This window comes from Vicia villosa, linkage group LG2 (assembly GCF_029867415.1).
Source record: "Vicia villosa cultivar HV-30 ecotype Madison, WI linkage group LG2, Vvil1.0, whole genome shotgun sequence".
NCBI classification, from domain to species: domain Eukaryota; kingdom Viridiplantae; phylum Streptophyta; class Magnoliopsida; order Fabales; family Fabaceae; genus Vicia; species Vicia villosa.
In genome coordinates this window covers 3,498,115-3,516,202 of record NC_081181.1, presented here as the reverse complement: position 1 = coordinate 3,516,202, position 18,088 = coordinate 3,498,115, and the positions used below count along the sequence as shown (strand labels likewise).

At 34.9% G+C, this 18,088-nt stretch overlaps 2 protein-coding genes across 4 annotated transcripts; both read left to right on the top strand.

Annotated features, from left to right (window-relative positions):
* The first annotated feature begins 1,865 nt into the window (after positions 1-1,865).
* Positions 1,866-4,164, top strand: LOC131645768 (transcription factor bHLH128-like). Of its 2 annotated transcripts, none has more exons than XR_009297186.1 (6): positions 1,866-2,600; positions 2,737-3,065; positions 3,159-3,281; positions 3,376-3,441; positions 3,689-3,790; positions 3,891-4,164. XR_009297186.1 is itself a non-coding variant. In XM_058915981.1 (6 exons), the coding sequence occupies exons 1-6, from the start codon at positions 2,249-2,251 to the stop codon at positions 3,942-3,944; spliced, it is 993 nt and encodes a 330-aa protein (XP_058771964.1). In that variant the 5' UTR covers positions 2,039-2,248; the 3' UTR covers positions 3,945-4,164. The 2 variants fall into 2 exon arrangements, 1 of the variants encoding a protein (XP_058771964.1); XM_058915981.1 differs by having other exon boundaries at positions 2,039-2,600; positions 3,722-3,790.
* Positions 4,165-7,636: 3,472 nt separating this feature from the next.
* On the top strand, positions 7,637-16,617 carry LOC131648819 (uncharacterized). 2 transcript variants are annotated; one of them, XM_058918542.1, is made up of 14 exons: positions 7,637-8,197; positions 8,301-8,439; positions 8,705-9,025; positions 9,566-9,687; positions 9,774-9,865; positions 11,059-11,164; positions 12,410-12,564; positions 12,656-12,783; positions 14,015-14,136; positions 14,974-15,071; positions 15,169-15,377; positions 15,493-15,573; positions 15,679-16,099; positions 16,186-16,617. In XM_058918542.1, the coding sequence occupies exons 1-14, from the start codon at positions 7,922-7,924 to the stop codon at positions 16,259-16,261; spliced, it is 2,346 nt and encodes a 781-aa protein (XP_058774525.1). In that variant the 5' UTR covers positions 7,637-7,921; the 3' UTR covers positions 16,262-16,617. The 2 variants fall into 2 exon arrangements, with proteins under 2 accessions (XP_058774525.1, XP_058774526.1); XM_058918543.1 differs by having other exon boundaries at positions 8,062-8,197; positions 8,306-8,443.
* Positions 16,618-18,088: the final 1,471 nt, after the last annotated feature.

Here is an 18,088-nt window from a genome sequence, read left to right as displayed (position 1 = left end):
AATACACAAACCTTTTTCACTTATACGACCTAAATGGTTGCGCCATAATTCATGAGTTATCTTTGACACAAGTGTTGATGTTTTGGACGACATACAAGTTCAAATTACATTTTCCTTTAGCAATCACCATTGAGCCTTTCTTTAACTTTCATTTATTACCCAAAAAATAATTATCATATCCTTCATTATCGAACTTTCCAACGGATAAAAGATTAAATCAAAGTTCTAGAATGTGTTTCACACCTTTGAGAACTAGAGTAGTCCCATTGCTAGTTTTGAAACAAATATCTCCTATTCTGATGACATTATCTTGCCCATTATTTCCCATACGAACAACCCAGAGTCACCGATCTCGTAAGTTAAAAAAAGATCACGTCTCGAGGTTGCATGAGTAGAAGAACCACTATCAACCACCCAATCCATCTCATCACATGATAGATTGACATTCTCTACACAACTATCACAAACAATAAAGAAGTCATCAACAATAGAAACATCTTCATTATTGTTACCTTCTTTTTTGTCATTGTTATAACTCTTATTCTTGTTTTCCCTTTTAAACTTATGATAATACCTCTTTATGTGTCCTTTTCCCCCTACAATGATGACACTCAATATGAGAGAATCTATTAGAGCCTCCTTGTGATTTACCACGTGAAGTACCACGGTTACTTGAACCTCTACTTTGATGTCTCCCCCTTGATTTGATAACCAACACACAGGAATATGAAGTAGAACCTTGTGACTTACGCCTCAACTCCTTATTCAACACACTACTTTTAGCCAAGTCTATTGAGATGATACCATTAGGAGCGGAGTTAGACTAAGATGTTCTAAAAGTCTCCCAAGAATCAAGAAAAGTACCAAGAAGCCACAAACCTTGAATTTCCTCATCAAAAGTAAGATTCATCGCCGACAATGGATTTAGAATACCTTGGAAATTATTCAAGTGATCGATTATTGGTGAACCACCACTATACCTTAATGACATCAATTACTTGAACAAGAACAACTTATTGTTCCCCGTCTTTCTTGCATACAACTCCAAGTTTGGTCCAAAGAGAGTGAGCATGAGTCACCGAACTCACATGATTCAAAATATTATCACCCACCCATTGGAGAATATAACCACAAACTTGTCTATGCAATAAAGACCATTCTTCATCACTTTTTCCATCGGGTTTTTCATTAGAGAAAATTAGTTAGTGAAAATCTTTCACATAAAGCAAATCTTCCATTTTTCCTTTCTAAACATTATAATTAGAACCATTCAAACTTACCATCCTAGATGTGTTTGTCTCCATCGTTAGCCAAATCAAACCAGACTTTGATACCACTTGTTGGAAGGAAACCCCAAATGCAACAGAAAAATCCAACAAGATAAAGCTCTCCTAAATATCACATGCAACGACAATCAACAAAAAAATACATCAAACAACACAACACAATTTTACCGTGGAAAAACCTCCGTTAACTAGGAGTAAAAAACCACGAGACCCGTAGGCCACTTGAAATCTCCACTATAATTGACTGCTGAATTATAGGCAAGGTCCGATTTTGTGGGATTGAATTGTGCTGAAATTGGGGCTGCGAGATTTTGATGTGGCTATTGATTTTTCTCTCTTCTCACTTCTTTTCTCTTGTTGTTTTTCACACTTAAACCATATTCCTCTTTGTTGGATAATAACAAACGATTACACGCATGGGTGAGTAACCCACATCCAATTGGGCCTCTCCAAATTAGAGGAAAAACCAACATAAACCACAACCACATGTTTTCAAAATTTATCCTATATAATAGTGTCTTGAATTAAGCTCAAATACTTAGAGCTGCATACCATGAATTGAGAAAAGCCGCCAATAGAATCCACATGAGTAGTAAACATTAAAAAAACAAAGATAGTGAGTGCTAAGTTTAGTGCATACCATTGTATAGTTTTGAAAATTGACAATTGTGGGACATAAAAAATGGAGATACCATGAAGGTGGGCATGTTTTGATGAAAAAGGGCACGTGATATTAACAAGTTGTCATAAACAATTGCACAAGTGGAGTGTGAGACAGCGCATCTAATCTCTAATATCTTGTTTTTGTGCTTAGGATATTTGTAAACCCTCCTTAACCTCATCCCAACTAACAACAACTTGCTTCTTTTATTATAATATCATTCCATCTTCTTTTTTCTTAGTCTTCTCTTCTTTTCTCTCCTCTCGCACACAGATTCACATTATTCAACTCTATCATCATCATGTATCGTCCTCCTTCTTCTTCTGGTTCCACTTCTTCCTCCTCTTCTCAACAACAGCAGAGTTCCATAAGTCAGACAGGTCTTACCAGATACGGTTCTGCACCCGGCTCTCTCCTCACCAGCACCGTTGATGCCGTTCTAGCAGGATCACGCCTTCTCCCCGGGACTGGACATTATTTCTCCGGTGATTCCAGCCACCAGCAGCAGCAACAACAGCAACAACAGCAGCAGCAACAGCAACAACAGCAGAGATCTTCTTACGAAGGCTTTGACGGATCATCTCTGGTCCGTCAAAAAAGCTCTCCCGCCGGTTTCCTCAACCATCTCGCCACTCTCAATCACAATAACAGCGGTATCTCCTATTTTTATTCTAATTATCATTTTATGCAATGAATTTGATTAAATTGTAATTAGATAGATCTCATAGAATATTAATAATTTCATCATGAGTTATGAAATTGAAAAACATTATGTAATAATAATTGCAGCGGGGTTCACAATCACGAGAGGCGGAAATGGAGGATCGAGATTGAAGTCTGAATTGAGCTTTACTGGAGGAGGACAAGGACAGGAATGTCTTTCTAGAATATCTGAAAATGGTGTTGATTATGCAGCAGTAGCTGCAGGAAATGGATCATTGCATAGTAGTAACTGGGGTGTAGGACCTGATAATAATAATAATACTAATAACAATAACAATTCAAATTCTATAGTATTTTCTTCTGGTTCTCAAAATCAAACTAATAATAAGCGTTCGAGTAGAAACGAGGACGATCCCGACCTTCTTCTTCATTGCCTCAATGCCCTTGAAACTCAGGTAGTACTAGTAGTAGCTTTTTTCACAATTGATGATAACATTCTTCATCCATTATATTGATTCATTCAATGTTTCTACTTTGATCTAATTCAGTATAGTCTTCCACAAACTTCTATGGAAATGGACAAGCTGATGCATATTCCTCAAGATTCCGTTCCTTGTAAAATCCGCGCTAAGCGTGGCTGTGCCACGCATCCCCGAAGCATTGCAGAACGGGTAATTACTCTACTCTGCCATTTTTCTTTCTGTTTCTATTTCAAATACTACATGTATATATGTATACTAACTCTATTGAGTTGCATGTATGTAGGAGAGAAGAACTAGAATAAGTGGAAAATTGAAGAAATTGCAGGATCTTGTGCCTAATATGGATAAGGTATTATTGCTTTCCTATTATTCCATCCATTTCATTATAAGCATTGTTTAAGATAATGCACACATTAATTTGAGTGGTTGAAAGTAGTACTAGTAGTAATAGTAACAGTGAAGTAGTATTATTGAAAAAGAAGAGAAGTGTATTTTAAACTTTTGAAGAGAGGTTCACTTCAGACTCAGATGAACCTGTTTAGCTATTAACGAGTCGATAATATTGTCAAACCAGTGTTTAACTTTGTACATTATAGGTTGCTTAATGTTGTTTCAAAATGTCACTGTAGCAAACAAGTTATTCAGACATGCTAGATTTGGCAGTTCAACATATCAAAGGTCTTCAAACTCAAGTCCAGGTGTGTAAAAAGAGCTTCATATGAATGCATCAAGTAATTCTTAGTACAATAATGCTGTCTCTATTGATATTGATTACATTTTCTGTTCACCCTTTTTCAGAAACTTCACGAAGATCTTGAGAGTTGCACTTGCGGATGCAAACAAAGTACATAAACTTACTACTATGTTTTATGAGATTCTATGGCACTGCATAGAAGTCAAGGTTTTGATGGAAACTGATTTTTGTACCTTTCAAGTTTAAACGAATAATGAAGGAAATTGTACATACAGTGTATGTTGTAATCTACCTGTGGTAGGCATAGTCTAGAAATATCTATTCCTTTTTGAAATTTGATAGTTGTATTTGAAAGTAGAAGTTGATTTTCTGTTGAAATGGTTTTGTTGTTTGAGTAGAAGTGCCTTTAGGTTTTTCCTTGGATTTGGTCCACTTGACCCTGCTCTATCAGGGGTCGTGGCAGTTGGTCCTTTTTCGAGGATCTCATGTCTGTCTAACATGGCTTTTACACCTAGGTTGAAACATGGCTTTTACCTCGGTTTGGTGGGCGAGGTAACAAAATATATAATGGAAAGTTTGCCCTTTTTTCTCTTGGTTGATTTTTCATCCGATGAAAATCAACAAAAAAATTTCTTGGTTGTTAATTCTATCAAGGTGAAATCAAAACTACGAATTGTTATCTAAGATTGCGGAGAAACATTTTGATTAAAATTGGTTCTTTAATCTAGTCTATTCTCTTGCAATGCTTTCATTAACGGTGTATGTTTTCATTATCATTGGTGTTTGAATTGCTTCACTCTGCATTTCAAGATAAATGATTGTGGTATTGTTCTAATATATTGGTTGGTGTGGATTTTATGCGGATCACAAATATTTCAACTAAATTGACAAGTTGGCAATGTCTCATGGCGGGTGATCCGTTTTTCAAAAATTTCTCACGGCATGTCTATCTCACCCACGTGACAAGCACATGGTCAACTTTGCTACTTCCCATTTTAAGATATCTTTCGTGTCCCACGTGATTAGTAATGTTTGAGCCGAAATCATTGTGATGTGTGGATCTTAAACTATGATTTTATATAATGGTTCAATATTCAAAGGATATCTGAGTAATAAATATGGAATTTCTCTTTTCACCCTTATGTGTTCTCTTCCACCACCATGAAAAGTCTTAAATGTTTCTAGTGTTTGAAAATGCATCTCCAAACGCACATTTTTATATACATTTCAGGCACAAATTGTTGAGTCACCTTTATTTTGCAAAAAATTGGATGTGTTCGAAGGTGCATCTTCGAACCGTTTTTTTTGTTGCAAAATGAGGTGGATATCATAATAACGCATTTTAGTGTGATTTGAATATATCTGAAGATGCATTTCAGAACACAAGAAAAACATTTTCAGATTTTTCAGGGTGTGAGACGACCAAGACAAATGACTTAACAAAGAAAACTAAATTCTTATTTATATAAAGAAAAGAAAATCGTGAACCATTATAGTCTTCATGGAATCACCATAAAATAAGTTTAATAGAAAAAAACTAATACAAAATTATCCTAAAAAATAGAAAAAGTATTAGAGAAAAATAGAGATAAACTTCTAAATGTAAAATAATGGTATAAAATAATCAGACCAGAACTGTGACTTCCTCGATTTCCAGTCTGACCAGCTAGTTCGGCCCGATTTTTAATACACTGTATAAAATCTGAATTTTTTTTATTTTTTTAAAAATTAATACTAGTTTATTACTTATGGTGGTCTTATTTAAAAAAAATTTTTGTCAAAATTTGTGAGCCTTATTTGATCGAATCTAAGGAATAAAATGAATTTTGACCCCCAAAAAATTAAAATAAATATGTAATTGATTTCATAATTTTCTGTACAGTACTTTTAATGGTAACAGTTTTAGCTCTATGAATTAGCAGGATGTTAGAGTTGAAACCGTGCTCCTATCATCTAAGCTCCCATTAACGAGTCAATTTCATGTTATTTATACTTGTAGCTTTTGAAGATTACGCAGTTAACAGTTTTTTTTTCTTCTTTTGAAAAAGTTAATGACAGATTAGCATATAATTCGTCCGATTCTGATTAATATTATTACTAATTAACTTTAATTAAATGGAAGTTGGAAGATAGAAGCAGGTGGTTGCGACAGCGGTGGTGGTGCGTGCAATGGGTTTTGGTGTCAGAAACCTGAGACGTGTAGCCATTGTTTTAGGGATTTCCAACGCTCTCATTTTCCTCATTGGCGCCCTTCTCCTTTCCTAAACCTATCTCCTAGGAGCTATTCTTCAGTGAAACTATTCATAAACGTACCTAGATGTCTCATAATCCATAATTGTATTTACTGTTTTTACTTGTGGTATGTAGACTTTGTTGGCAATATACCAAATAAGAGGTCTTGAGTATGTTATTTGTGTATGTGATCCTTTGGCCTAATAGGTAAGTATTTGTAGTCCTTTTAGACCTAGCAAAAACCGTAAGTGCCTTTAGGTTTTTCCTTGGATTTGGTCCACTTGACCCTGCTCTATAGGGGGTCCTGGCAATTGGTCTTTTTTCGAGGATCTCTCATGTCGTGTCTAACATGGCTTTTACACCTAGGTTGAAACATGGCTTTTACCTCAGTTTGGTGGGTGAGGTAACAAAAGATATAATGGAAAGTCGTCCCTTTTTTCTCTTGGTTGATTTTTCCTCCGATGAAATCAACAAATTTTTTCCTCGGTTGTTAATTCTATCGAGGTGAAATCAAAACTACAAATCGTTATCTAAGATTGCGGAGGAACATTTTGATTAAGGTTTGTTCTTTAATCTAATCTATTCTCTTGCAATGCTTTCATTAGCAGTGTATGTTTTCATTATCATTGGTGTTTGAATTGCTTCACTTTGCATTTTAAGATAAATGATTGTGGTATGCGGATCACAAATATTTCAACTAAATTGACGAGTTGACAATGTCTCATGGCATGTCTATCTCACCCACGTGACAAACACATGGTCAACTTTGCTACTTCCCATTTTAAGATATCTTTCGTGTCCCACGTGACTACGTGATGTTTGAGCCGAAATCATTGTGATGTGTGGATCTTAAACTATGATTTTATATAATGGTCCAATATTCAAACATGGATATCTGAGTAATAAATATGGAATTTCTCTTTTCACTCTTATGTGTTCTCTTCCACCACCATGAAAAGTCTTAAATGTTTCTAGTGTTTGGAAATGCATCTCCAAACGCACATTTTTACATACATTTCAGGCACAAATTGTTGAGTCACCTTTATTTTGCAAAAAATTGAATATGTTCGAAGGTGCATCTTCAAACATTTTTTTGTCGTTGCAAAATGAGGTGGATATCAGAATAACACATTTTAGTGTGATTTGAGTATATCCGAAAATGCATTTCAGGACACATGAAAAATATTTTTAAATTTTTCAGGGTTTAAGACGACCAAGACAAATGACTTGACAAAGAAAACTAAATTCATATTTATATAAAGAAAAGAAAATCGTGAACCATTATAGTCTTCATAGAATCACCATAAAATAAGTGTAATAGAAAAAAATTTAATACAAAGGTAAAATAGTGGTATAAAATAATTAAACCATAACGGTGACTTCCCCGGTTTTCAGTCTGACCGGCTAGTTCGGTCCGATTTTTAATATATTGTATAAAATCTGAAAAAAATTTATTTTTTAAAAATTAATACGTTCATTACTTATGGTGGTCTTTTTATATATATTTTTTTTTCAAAATTTGTGAGCCGCATTTGATCGAATCTAAGGAATAAAATGAATTTTGACCCACATAAAAAAAATTAAAATAAATCTGTAATTGATTTCATAATAGTTGGTACAGTACTTTTAATGGTAATTGTTTTAGCTCTTAGATGAATTAGCAGGATGTTAGAGTTGAAACCGTGCTCCTAATTCATGTTATTTATACTTAGCTTTTGAAAATTATGCAGATAACAGTTCTTTTCCTCTTTATTTTGAGGCAATTATCTAGAAAGAGTTAATAACAGATTAGCATAGAAATCGTCCGATTCTGATTAGTATTGTTAATTAAATTAATTTAAATCAAATGGAAGGTGGAAGATAGGAGGAGCAGGTGGTGGCGACGGCGGTGGTGGCGCGTGCAATGGGTTTTGGTGTCAGAAACCTGAGACGTGTAGGCATTGTTTTAGGGATTTCCAACGCTCTCGTTTTCCTCATTGGCGCCCTTCTCCTTTCCCAAACCTATCTCCTCTGCGATCTCCGTTCTCTTCTCCCATTCGCCGCCGTTTCTTTTGCCGCCGCTATGAGAGTCATAGTCATGTTTCAAACCGCCGTTGCTCAACAATCAGCCGCCACTCTCATTCTCGACGACGACTCCTCGTCCACCACAGATCGCCTCCTTTTACGCTACCACAGACGAGTACGAACGAACGTTCCCTAATTCTATTCGTTATTTCAATTTTCATTCCTCGTTGATTGTTGATCGTTGATTTAATGAAATATAATACTTTATAACATGATAGGGAAGGTATAAGAAATGGTTATGGTGGAGTCGATGCACCGTTGCGCTCACAGTGATTCAGTTTCTCTGCGCTACTTACCTTGTCTCCAAATCAGCTTACTATTTCGCCAAAGATACCTCACCAGCTGTTTGTCTTTTAGGTTGGTGAGTTCCTCCATTCATCAATCTCTATCTATCAAGCACAACAGATACTGAAAACACGACACCAATACTAACACGTCAACACCAGGAATAATTTGAAAAAAATGAATAAATTAAATAAAATCACAAGTGTCCTTGTCGGTTTTGGATACACAGACACATTTTTTCAGAGATACTGGTGCTACAGAGCTCTCTCTATCTCGGTGTTTGATTTATTAGTAATATTAGTATTATTATTACCTCACTTTCTGTTTGTGAATGCAGAATTGGGATGGAACCTTCATTGGCGGAAGCACACGTTACTCTCCATATTCATGGTTCTTGTTTGTTTGGTTGCTCTAGCTCAGTGCTTTACAGGATCAGATGTTCTCAGATGGAGATCTTTCTATGAGTCTCATGACAATGCTTGGAAATCTCATTATAGGGAGGTTTTTGATAACGGTTTACGTGAGACCTTGTGCTGTCTCGGCCGCGTCAAATACTTGACTGCAAAGGAGGAAGATGAAGTCTATTCGGTTGCACGATTGTTAGGTGACCTTGTTGCTTATCGGGCTTCTGGAACCGGCCATATGGAACTCTTGGCAGGTTTGGAAGAGCTTATTTGGGCTATATCATGAATACTTATCTTTATCACTAGTGTTTCGAATTTCAGTACACTAATAAAAATAACTTGTGATATGTTCATGAACTGTTTGTAAATGTGCATATGATTCTTGCAGTTAGTGTTGGGTAGCTATCTCAAATAAAGTGGTTATAATATCCTCCTTAAAACAAGCAGCAAGGTTTAATTTGTTGTGCTTTCAGACATGATGAGTATGCTAGACCACTCACTTTATTATGATATGTTGAGTTTTTGTTTATTTAAATCAATGTATTTAATTAACATAATAAATCACCTTAATTTCTAAAAGCAAATATTTCACCTTCCTCCCATTAAGTACTGCTGTTCATCTGTGCTTGGGTTCAGGATCACATGTGGTTGCGTTATTGAGTTGAAAGATTTTTTAAATGGACGACATTGCATTTTTAGTATGATAATGTTGATCTCACCAAATTTTTATCAGTCTACCACAAATCAGTTTAACTTAACCATCACGCTCTAACCTTGAAGTTTTTTTCGTCCAGCTTTAGCTTTACTTCAACACAATGAAAAATCTTCAGAATCCTGTGAAGAAACCATGGAAGCACCAGAGATGCGAGTTAAGGAGGCTGCGACTCTTCATAAATTTGCCGAAGCTGCATACACTGTATTTCTATTAAAACCTTAATTTCAAATTCATGTTATATTTTTACCAACACGGTTTTAACATTTATACTGCATTCAATGATTCAGGGCCCATTGCTTGATGTTGGACGAAATCCTCTGATGTTTCTTTGTTTATGGCTCTATAGACAAGGGGTTTTGTCTCCTTGGGCACGCAACAGGTGGTGATTTGTTGGATATTCAACTTTATAAACTATGATGTATATAACTTAATCCGTAGTAGCTTGAAGTCTTCGTTCAAATTTCATGTTTTTGGTTTTGATACTTGTACTTTGTAACATAGAAACGGTCTTTGGACTCCGAAAATTATATTACTTATCAAAATATGTGATGAAGTTGGAGAGATCTTCAGTATTTTGTGTGCAAGAAATGGCCGTTGAGCTCTGAAAAATGTATTACTATCAGAATACAGACACGGTTGGAGTGATCTTCTGCATTGGTGTGCTAGTGTTTCTCTAGTTTGCTTGTTCCTCCACCTGTTCTTTTCCATTCAGTTTCTTTAGAAAGATACTTTTCCCTATCTATGTAGCTTTTTTCTTCTCTTTGTTGATGCCTTTCATCAAAAGAAACCAAACTTACCATATAAAGTAGTTATTTTTATAAACTTTTTTGAATGGCCGTTGAGATCTTTAGTAGTTATTTTTATAAACTTTTTATATACTAGAGAGATCTTCAGTATTTTGTGTGCAAAGAAATGGCCGTTGAGCTCTGAAAAATGTATTAATATCAGAATACGGACACGGTTGGAGTGATCTTCTGCATTGGTGTGCTAGTGTTTCTCTAGTTTGCTTGTTCCTCCACCTGTTCTTTTCCATTCAGTTTCTTTAGAAAGATACTTTTCCCTATCTCTGTAGCTTTTTTCTTCTCTTTGTTGATGTCTTTCATCAAAAGAAACAAAACTTACCATATAAAGTAGTTATTTTTATAAACTTTTTTGAATGACAACTGTTAGTATATATTAGTGTTATGTTTTGGGTGGAGATAGTATCCTCAACCTCCTTATCACTTCACTCCTTAATTGTCTCATACCAACCACCAAACTAGCCTTATATCTCCTACCATATCAAAGTAGCTCAGTAGATCAATTCACAAGGTTATATTTTGTATATTCTATACATGATAAAATTAATGTTAGTGAGCTCATAAATTCTAAATCTCTAGATGACATCTGAATAGTTTGTGTATCTTATCTTTGCACTTAGGCATATTGATATATATCTTTGTGTTTCTACGCTCTCTCCAGCTCTCTACCTCTACTTTTGCATTACATTTCCCCCTCTATCTTTCTCCAGCATGCATGAATTTAAATAGTTTCATTTTCAACATGTTTTATGTACTTAATTCATTTTCTTAGACGGCCTGCTTTGGATGGTGATAATTGGTGGCGAGGTCATGCTGCAGCCTTTCTAAAGTATGCCAATTTACCTCCGGAAGCACTCAGATATGGGAGAGTAAACCAGGTTAGAGAATTTAAATGTCCAATTGTGCTGCACATGAGGTACTTTGGGTCATAAAAGACAGAGACTTTCCATACAAAATGAAAAAGAGTGAAATACAGTAGGAAAGGCCTCTGCATTTTATGAAGATGAAACGGGACATGAATACTAGTTATTAGTTAATATATAACATAATGCTGAAAAGCCATTTGCCCCAATCACACCATTATTTTTTAATGAATCTTATCTTCAAAAATGAAACATACCCACAAGAAACAAGGAAGATTTTACCTGGCAACAGTATCAATGTAATGTCCTAAAGTACCTAAACATATCCAACAGACAGCACCATTCTGCATGCTTTTTGCAGAGGATATTTTTAGTTTTATAATCAAGAAAGGACATAAATGGAAAGTTAGTGACGTGCAGACAAACATTGAAGCATATTTTGTGCAAGTACAAGGAAAGCAGAATTAATAGAATGCATGTTTATCAAAAGGAACAAAATTATAGCATAGCTTAGAGGTGATGAAATGAAGAGACCATACCATACCATACCATACCATACCATACCATACCATACCATACCATACCATACCATGGATCTTAAGTATCATAGGTCCATCATATAGTTAATGATGGGGAAATAGAGAAAGATGTAAAATATAGGATCTGGGTGGGATAAATGAAATGAAGGATCTCCTTAGATGTAATATGTGATAAAAAGGTACAACTCAAGCTGAAAGGAAATTTTCATCACAGATATAAAACCTCCAATGTTGTGCGAGACTGAATTTTGCCTGATCAAAAGCTAACAATTAAGTTAGATCAATGTAAATGATACAATGGATGAGGGATCATGGTCACTTGAAAAAAGATACAATCATGAATGAAGTCTCCAAAGGAAAAGTTAGGATGATTCATGCAACTGGTCCCATATAATGTGAAATGATTGGGCTGCTCTAAAGTGAGTTGATAGTAAAATTAGAAAACCAAGGGGGTTGTATTGCAGTGCACATGAATTGTTATACATGTATTATCAATCATTGATATCACCCACTTTACACTCTAAAGTCAGTTCACTTTAGACACGTGGGTCCAATAGGAAAAGGCTTTAGTTGTTATAATTGCGGGGAAACCCAAGCTATCCAACCTGAGATTATTATATACTCAATATATGTACGACAATATGAATATATGTATTTTTTTATCTTGTACTGGCAGAGTCTACAAGTATAAATGTTGTTTTTTTGCTCATATCCATGCCAGGTCAAGTGTGAAGCTGCATATTTTATTGTGGTTCTACATCATCTACAAACTGTAGTAATTGCTATACGTGGTACTGAAACGCCTGAGGACCTAATAACCGATGGGTTATGCAAGGAATGCACCCTTTCTGCAGAAGACTTGTCTGGTTTGATGAAGTAATTTTAATTTTCCCCAGTGTCGATATTTCACATGTTCCAATGCAGGTCTTTGGTCTCTTGTGTCAATATTTTAAATTTCTCCTTGCAGCTCCAACTACATTCATTCTGATATACACAAAAATGTGACTTCATCATTTCCCCACTATGGGCATTCGGGTATAGTTGAGGCTGCACGAGAGGTTTATATGCAGATTGAAGGAAATCCTGGAGAGCATGGTAAGAAATGCTTACGGTTCTTTGATATAAAGAGGTGATCTTTTCAAATGAATTTTTCTTCTTCTTTGCTGGTTTAAGTTAGAAACCATATCATCCACAAGTCACACGCAATTTAAATATCTTGAGTCCGTAATACAAAATGATGGGGAGATAGAAGGGGATGTAAATCATCACATTCAAGCTTGGTGGTTGAAATGGAGGAGAGCTTCAGGGGTTATATGTGACGCAAAGGTACCGCTCAAGCTGAAGAGAAAATTTTATTGGATTGCGGTAAGACCTGCAATGTTGTAGGGGACAAAATGTTGGGCAGTTAAGACTCAACACAAGAATAAAGTAAGTGTAGCAGAGATGAGGATGTTACGTTTGATGTGTGGTAAGACTAGATAAATTAGAAATGAAAATATTAGAGTGTTGGGGTAGCATTTACAGTAGAGAAGATGGTGGAAAATAGACTTGGATGGTTTGGGCATGTAGAGAGAAAACCTGAGATTCTATGATAAGGATAAGGAGAGTAGATCAGTTGGAGAGAAGTTAATCAATTAGAGGGAGAGAAAGACCTAGAAAGACCATAAGAAAAATTATTAAGAAGATGGTGGAAAATAGACTTGGATGGTTTGGGCCTGTAGAGAGAAAACCTGAGATTCTGTGATAAGGATAAGGAGAGTAGATCAGTTGGAGAGAAGTTAATCAATTAGAGGGAGAGAAAGACCTAGAAAGACCATAAGAAAAATTATTAAGAAAGATCTCGAGGTTAACGATTTGGATAGAAATATGGTCTTGGATAGAACTTTATGACGCAAATTGATCCATGTAGCTGACTCCACTTAGTGGGATAAGGCTTGGTTGTTGTTGATATTGTTTCCTGCTTTCTAATACAAATACTTTATTGTGAGGGTTAACCATGGTTACATGATTGAGTAAAACATTATGCTTTTTATTTATGAATTGCCAAATTGAAACATTATTGAACTTACAAACATTATTGTCTTTCTTACATAGCACATACTCCTTTTTTAACACTGGTTTCTTTTTTCTACATGGAAATACTTTAGTTATTGTGAGGGTTAAGTAATCGCCATGGATACATGATTGAGTTAAACGTATGTTTTTTATTTATGAATTGCCAAATTGAAACTTTATTGAACTTACAAGTTACAAACATTTTTGTCTTTCTAACATAGCACATACTCCTTTTTTAACACTGGTTTCCTTTTTCTACATGGAAATACAGACACTGAATCCTATGGGCATCTTTCTAAATTGCTGGGATTTGGCTGTGAGTGCTTTGGGTATAATGTCCGCATAGTTGGCCATTCACTTGGGGGTGCTATAGCTGCATTGCTTGGAATAAAAGTATGCCATTTCTCTCTTTTAAAGACATAATTTACCTTTTATTAGTTTCTTCAGTAAGCCTAATCTTCCATTTTGATTTTGATTGCATTCAGAACCAAGTATTCATTGAGAGTCAATTCCCAAAAAAACTGTTTTGCAAAAAAAAAAATCTCATGTTTCCTACTTTCCTTAGTTGTTTAGTTCTCGTTATATGAAAAAAAAGAAAGTAAATGGAAACTATATTGATATTGCTTTTGAAAGATCCACTGGGTCTTGCCACAAACAACATAACACTAATCCTTATTTATACAAATTCTAAACTCCTAATCCTAATGAAATAAACAACGAGTCATGATATATTAAGGAAAAAGAAACTTTTCCAAAATCTAAAGAGACAATCTAAGGTAGCTTATGCCAATGACATGTTACTACGTCAAAATAAGCATAGTATTGCTTATGTTTCAACTCATGTATATTTGTCCTGAAAAAAAGAAGGGTATTGAATATACGATTTCTTAGTTCTTGGTCTATGTATGCATTTCAATTAGCTCTCCTCTTGGATTGAAGGATCTCTTAGTACACCCTTCACTTCCCAAGACTTTTGTGTAGTAGTAGCAATATTTGTTTGCATTATTATTTGTAAGAATTAATAAAGTTAGACCAGATTCAAAGGCCGGTTGAAAATTCAAGAACTTTAAATTATTTATTATTGTTAGTTTTACTGGCCCAGACTGAAAATGAGGAAATGCTGAAAACATCCATACATGGGAGGTCATTTTATATGTAGTGTTTTACTTGCCAAATTATCTTTGTAAATGTTAGATTGTATTCTAAAATAATTTCTGAGTTTTTCTACAGCTTTATAACCGATACCCCAATCTGCATGTTTACTCATATGGGCCACTCCCATGTGTGGATTTAATTGTGGCTAATGCATGTTCGTCATTTATAACAAGGTAATTTTTTACTTGCGAAAAGTTTGATTGTGGTTAATTCTCTTTTGGCAATACTTTCAGCTTCCTTTTCTGTTTCCTTTTGCTGTTAATGATGCAGCATTATTTATGGAAATGAGTTTTCATCCCGCCTTTCAATTGGATCCATGATGAGGCTGAGGGCAGCAGCTATCACATTACTAGCACAAGATCCTAAAGCTGACAGTGCAATGATTTTCAGACTTGCTCGTCGGTTTCTATTTATAAGCCAATATGAAAGAAATAATCAAGAGGCAGAGCATGAAGTGCTGTGTGACATTGATAATAAAGGTTGTTCATCTGAATAAGTTAGTAGTGATGAAAGTCATGTGTATTATGTCATCATTTTTGAAACTAGGTTGGTGAGAGGTTCTTTTTCTGAAAAGATTTCCACTATATGCTGCAGGCAGCAACAATCAAGTGGTTCAAGATGCTTCACTCTGGACCGCGGCGAGTAAAAGGGATCTTCTTGTTACAGCTGACCATGGTGAATATATGCATCCTTTTGGGAATGAAGATTGTAAATCATTTTGTTATTCTGATTGTTTGCATGGTGATGGTATGTATTGGTTTTTTTTTGGTTGTGTTACAGGCGATGATGAACATGATGAGATTTCACTCTGGGCTGATAGTAGGGCAAGTGATCATATCGTTGAAATTAATAATGCCGAATTTACAAATCCTTTTGCTTCAGGCGTACATTCAAGAGATGATCCCGTGTCACAGTTTAATCCTTTTGCTTCAGACGTACATTCAAGAGATGATCCTGTGTCACAGTTTATAGATTCTGTTCCAACTTCTGAAAACCAGTCTGCTGATGATCCCCCAGAGATGTATTTGCCGGGATTTGTAATTCATATTGTCGCAGACAAGAAAAGTCCTCAAAATGATCTCAAGAGATCTTGGAGAACGATGGAGAGGGAGAGATGTTATAAAGCTTACGTAGCAAATAGAGAGAATTTCAATAATATTATTGTTTCACCATCCATGTTCCTTGATCATCTCCCTTGGAGGTAAGCCAAATTATAACCAATTGTTTCTTCATTCTTAAACCTAAATGATTGATATATTCTTACAGAAATCAATTGAATACTTTCAGATGTCATAAAGCCTTGCAAAAAATATTGAAAGATCAAACTGCCAAAGAGCATATAACGGAGTGTCACTTAATCTGATCTATTTAGTCCAACATAATGCTTACTCTGCACATAATGCTCTTTCTGCACTGATCGTGACACACTAACCAACCGGATTAAATTTTTTCCTCCAGATTCTTTGTATTCTTATGGGTAAGATCGAGATGTATGGCAAGGAACGAGCCTTCTGAGTTTTGACCAATTCGCTCTATTATGAGGAGTAGATAATCATTTAAGAAAATTATATGTGCTGATGTTCATAGTATACATGTAAATAATATCATGTTCTTTTTATCTTATAGATGTTCCTCATTTTTCTCGAATTGTAAATTAACTTGTTCTTCTAGGTTGGATTTCAAAACCCAGTTTTAATAATCAAGTTACTTATACCCTCACAGAGTAGGCATCAGTTTTGAAGGTACTAGTATGATATAGTGAACTAGGCTTTTCTAACTACTGTTGCATCCGTTTAAAGAATCTTTCTGTCTATCTAAGTATGTACTAAAGCTTCATTTGCATAAGAGAAAACAAGGAAACTGATTAAGGCAAGATGTATTCTTTTTGTTCAAATACAGAGAATAAAGAGCAAAGAGAACTGCTCTAAGATTTTTGAAATATTTATCTACTATTGCATGTTCCTGAATATAGTTTTTGTAAAATAACAATGTCTCATTGTGATTCTGGCAATTTCTTTGTGAATTTGAACATGCTCTACATGTAGTTTCTTAAGAGGATAATTTGATAACACCTAATAGAAAACTGCTTAGAAATTTGGAAATTCATATTTGAAGGGAAATTTTTGTTCTCTTCTAAAAGTGAACATGCTATTACATGAATAAATTGTATGAACTTTTTCACCCAAAAGCAATATAGAAGTAAAAATCCAAAACAAAAAAATATATATGTTATACCATTTAAATATTTGTTTCAACAGTTCAAGCCATACATGCTAGTAGGTAGCAGCTGCACCTGGCAGAGATACTTAAAACAGAGAAGATGTAATAATAGTTAAAAAGGAAATAGACTTCATTTTCTATAGAATTAGAATGATTATTGTATTTGTTTAAGTGTAAAATTGAGAAAGGTTAAAATTAGAATGCATTATTGTTAAAATAATTTCCTTAAAGCCTAAATTATGATAATGGGAGGTGGGGGATGGATGCTTACCTTGAAAGCTTTGTCTGCTTTTCTGCTCTCTGAAAAATTTTTAATTCAAAACCGCTCTTAGCAAGTAATTACATGATAATAAATAAAGTTAACAAGCATTTGTTGTGTTGTGGTCCATTCCAGTGGGCTATTATTTGTATAGGTGCATATCTAGACATATGATTCATGTTTGTTTATTGAAAGCAGCCATTGTGTGTCGTATTCAATTTCACTGTGTGTCGTGGAATATTGAGAATGTCATATGAGACAAGTGGCATAATAGAAAATATATACTACTATTAGATATTGTCTACAACTCTACATATAGAGGCTATAATAGGAACTTAATTAATACCAACATGTTGTCCAGAGACTTGGCAACTCTTCTAGGGTTAAATAGTGACAAATTGTGAATCTTATAGTAAGTCCAAAAGCGACAAATTGTGGGGATACTTTGGAGTAGGGCCGGCAATGAACCAAACTAACTCGAAAATAGTTCGAAACTCGATTCGAAAATTAAATCGTTGAACTAGGTTCATGAACCAAATGAGCTGAGTATGAGCTAAAAACTAAGTTCGTTAAACAAATGAGCTGAATTTGAACTATACATGGTTCGACTCGTTAGGTTCATGAGTCAACTCGATTGTATATTTGCTCTAAATCTTAGTATCATATTTTATCTTAATCTAACGTTTTAATTGATAATTTATATTCTTTAGT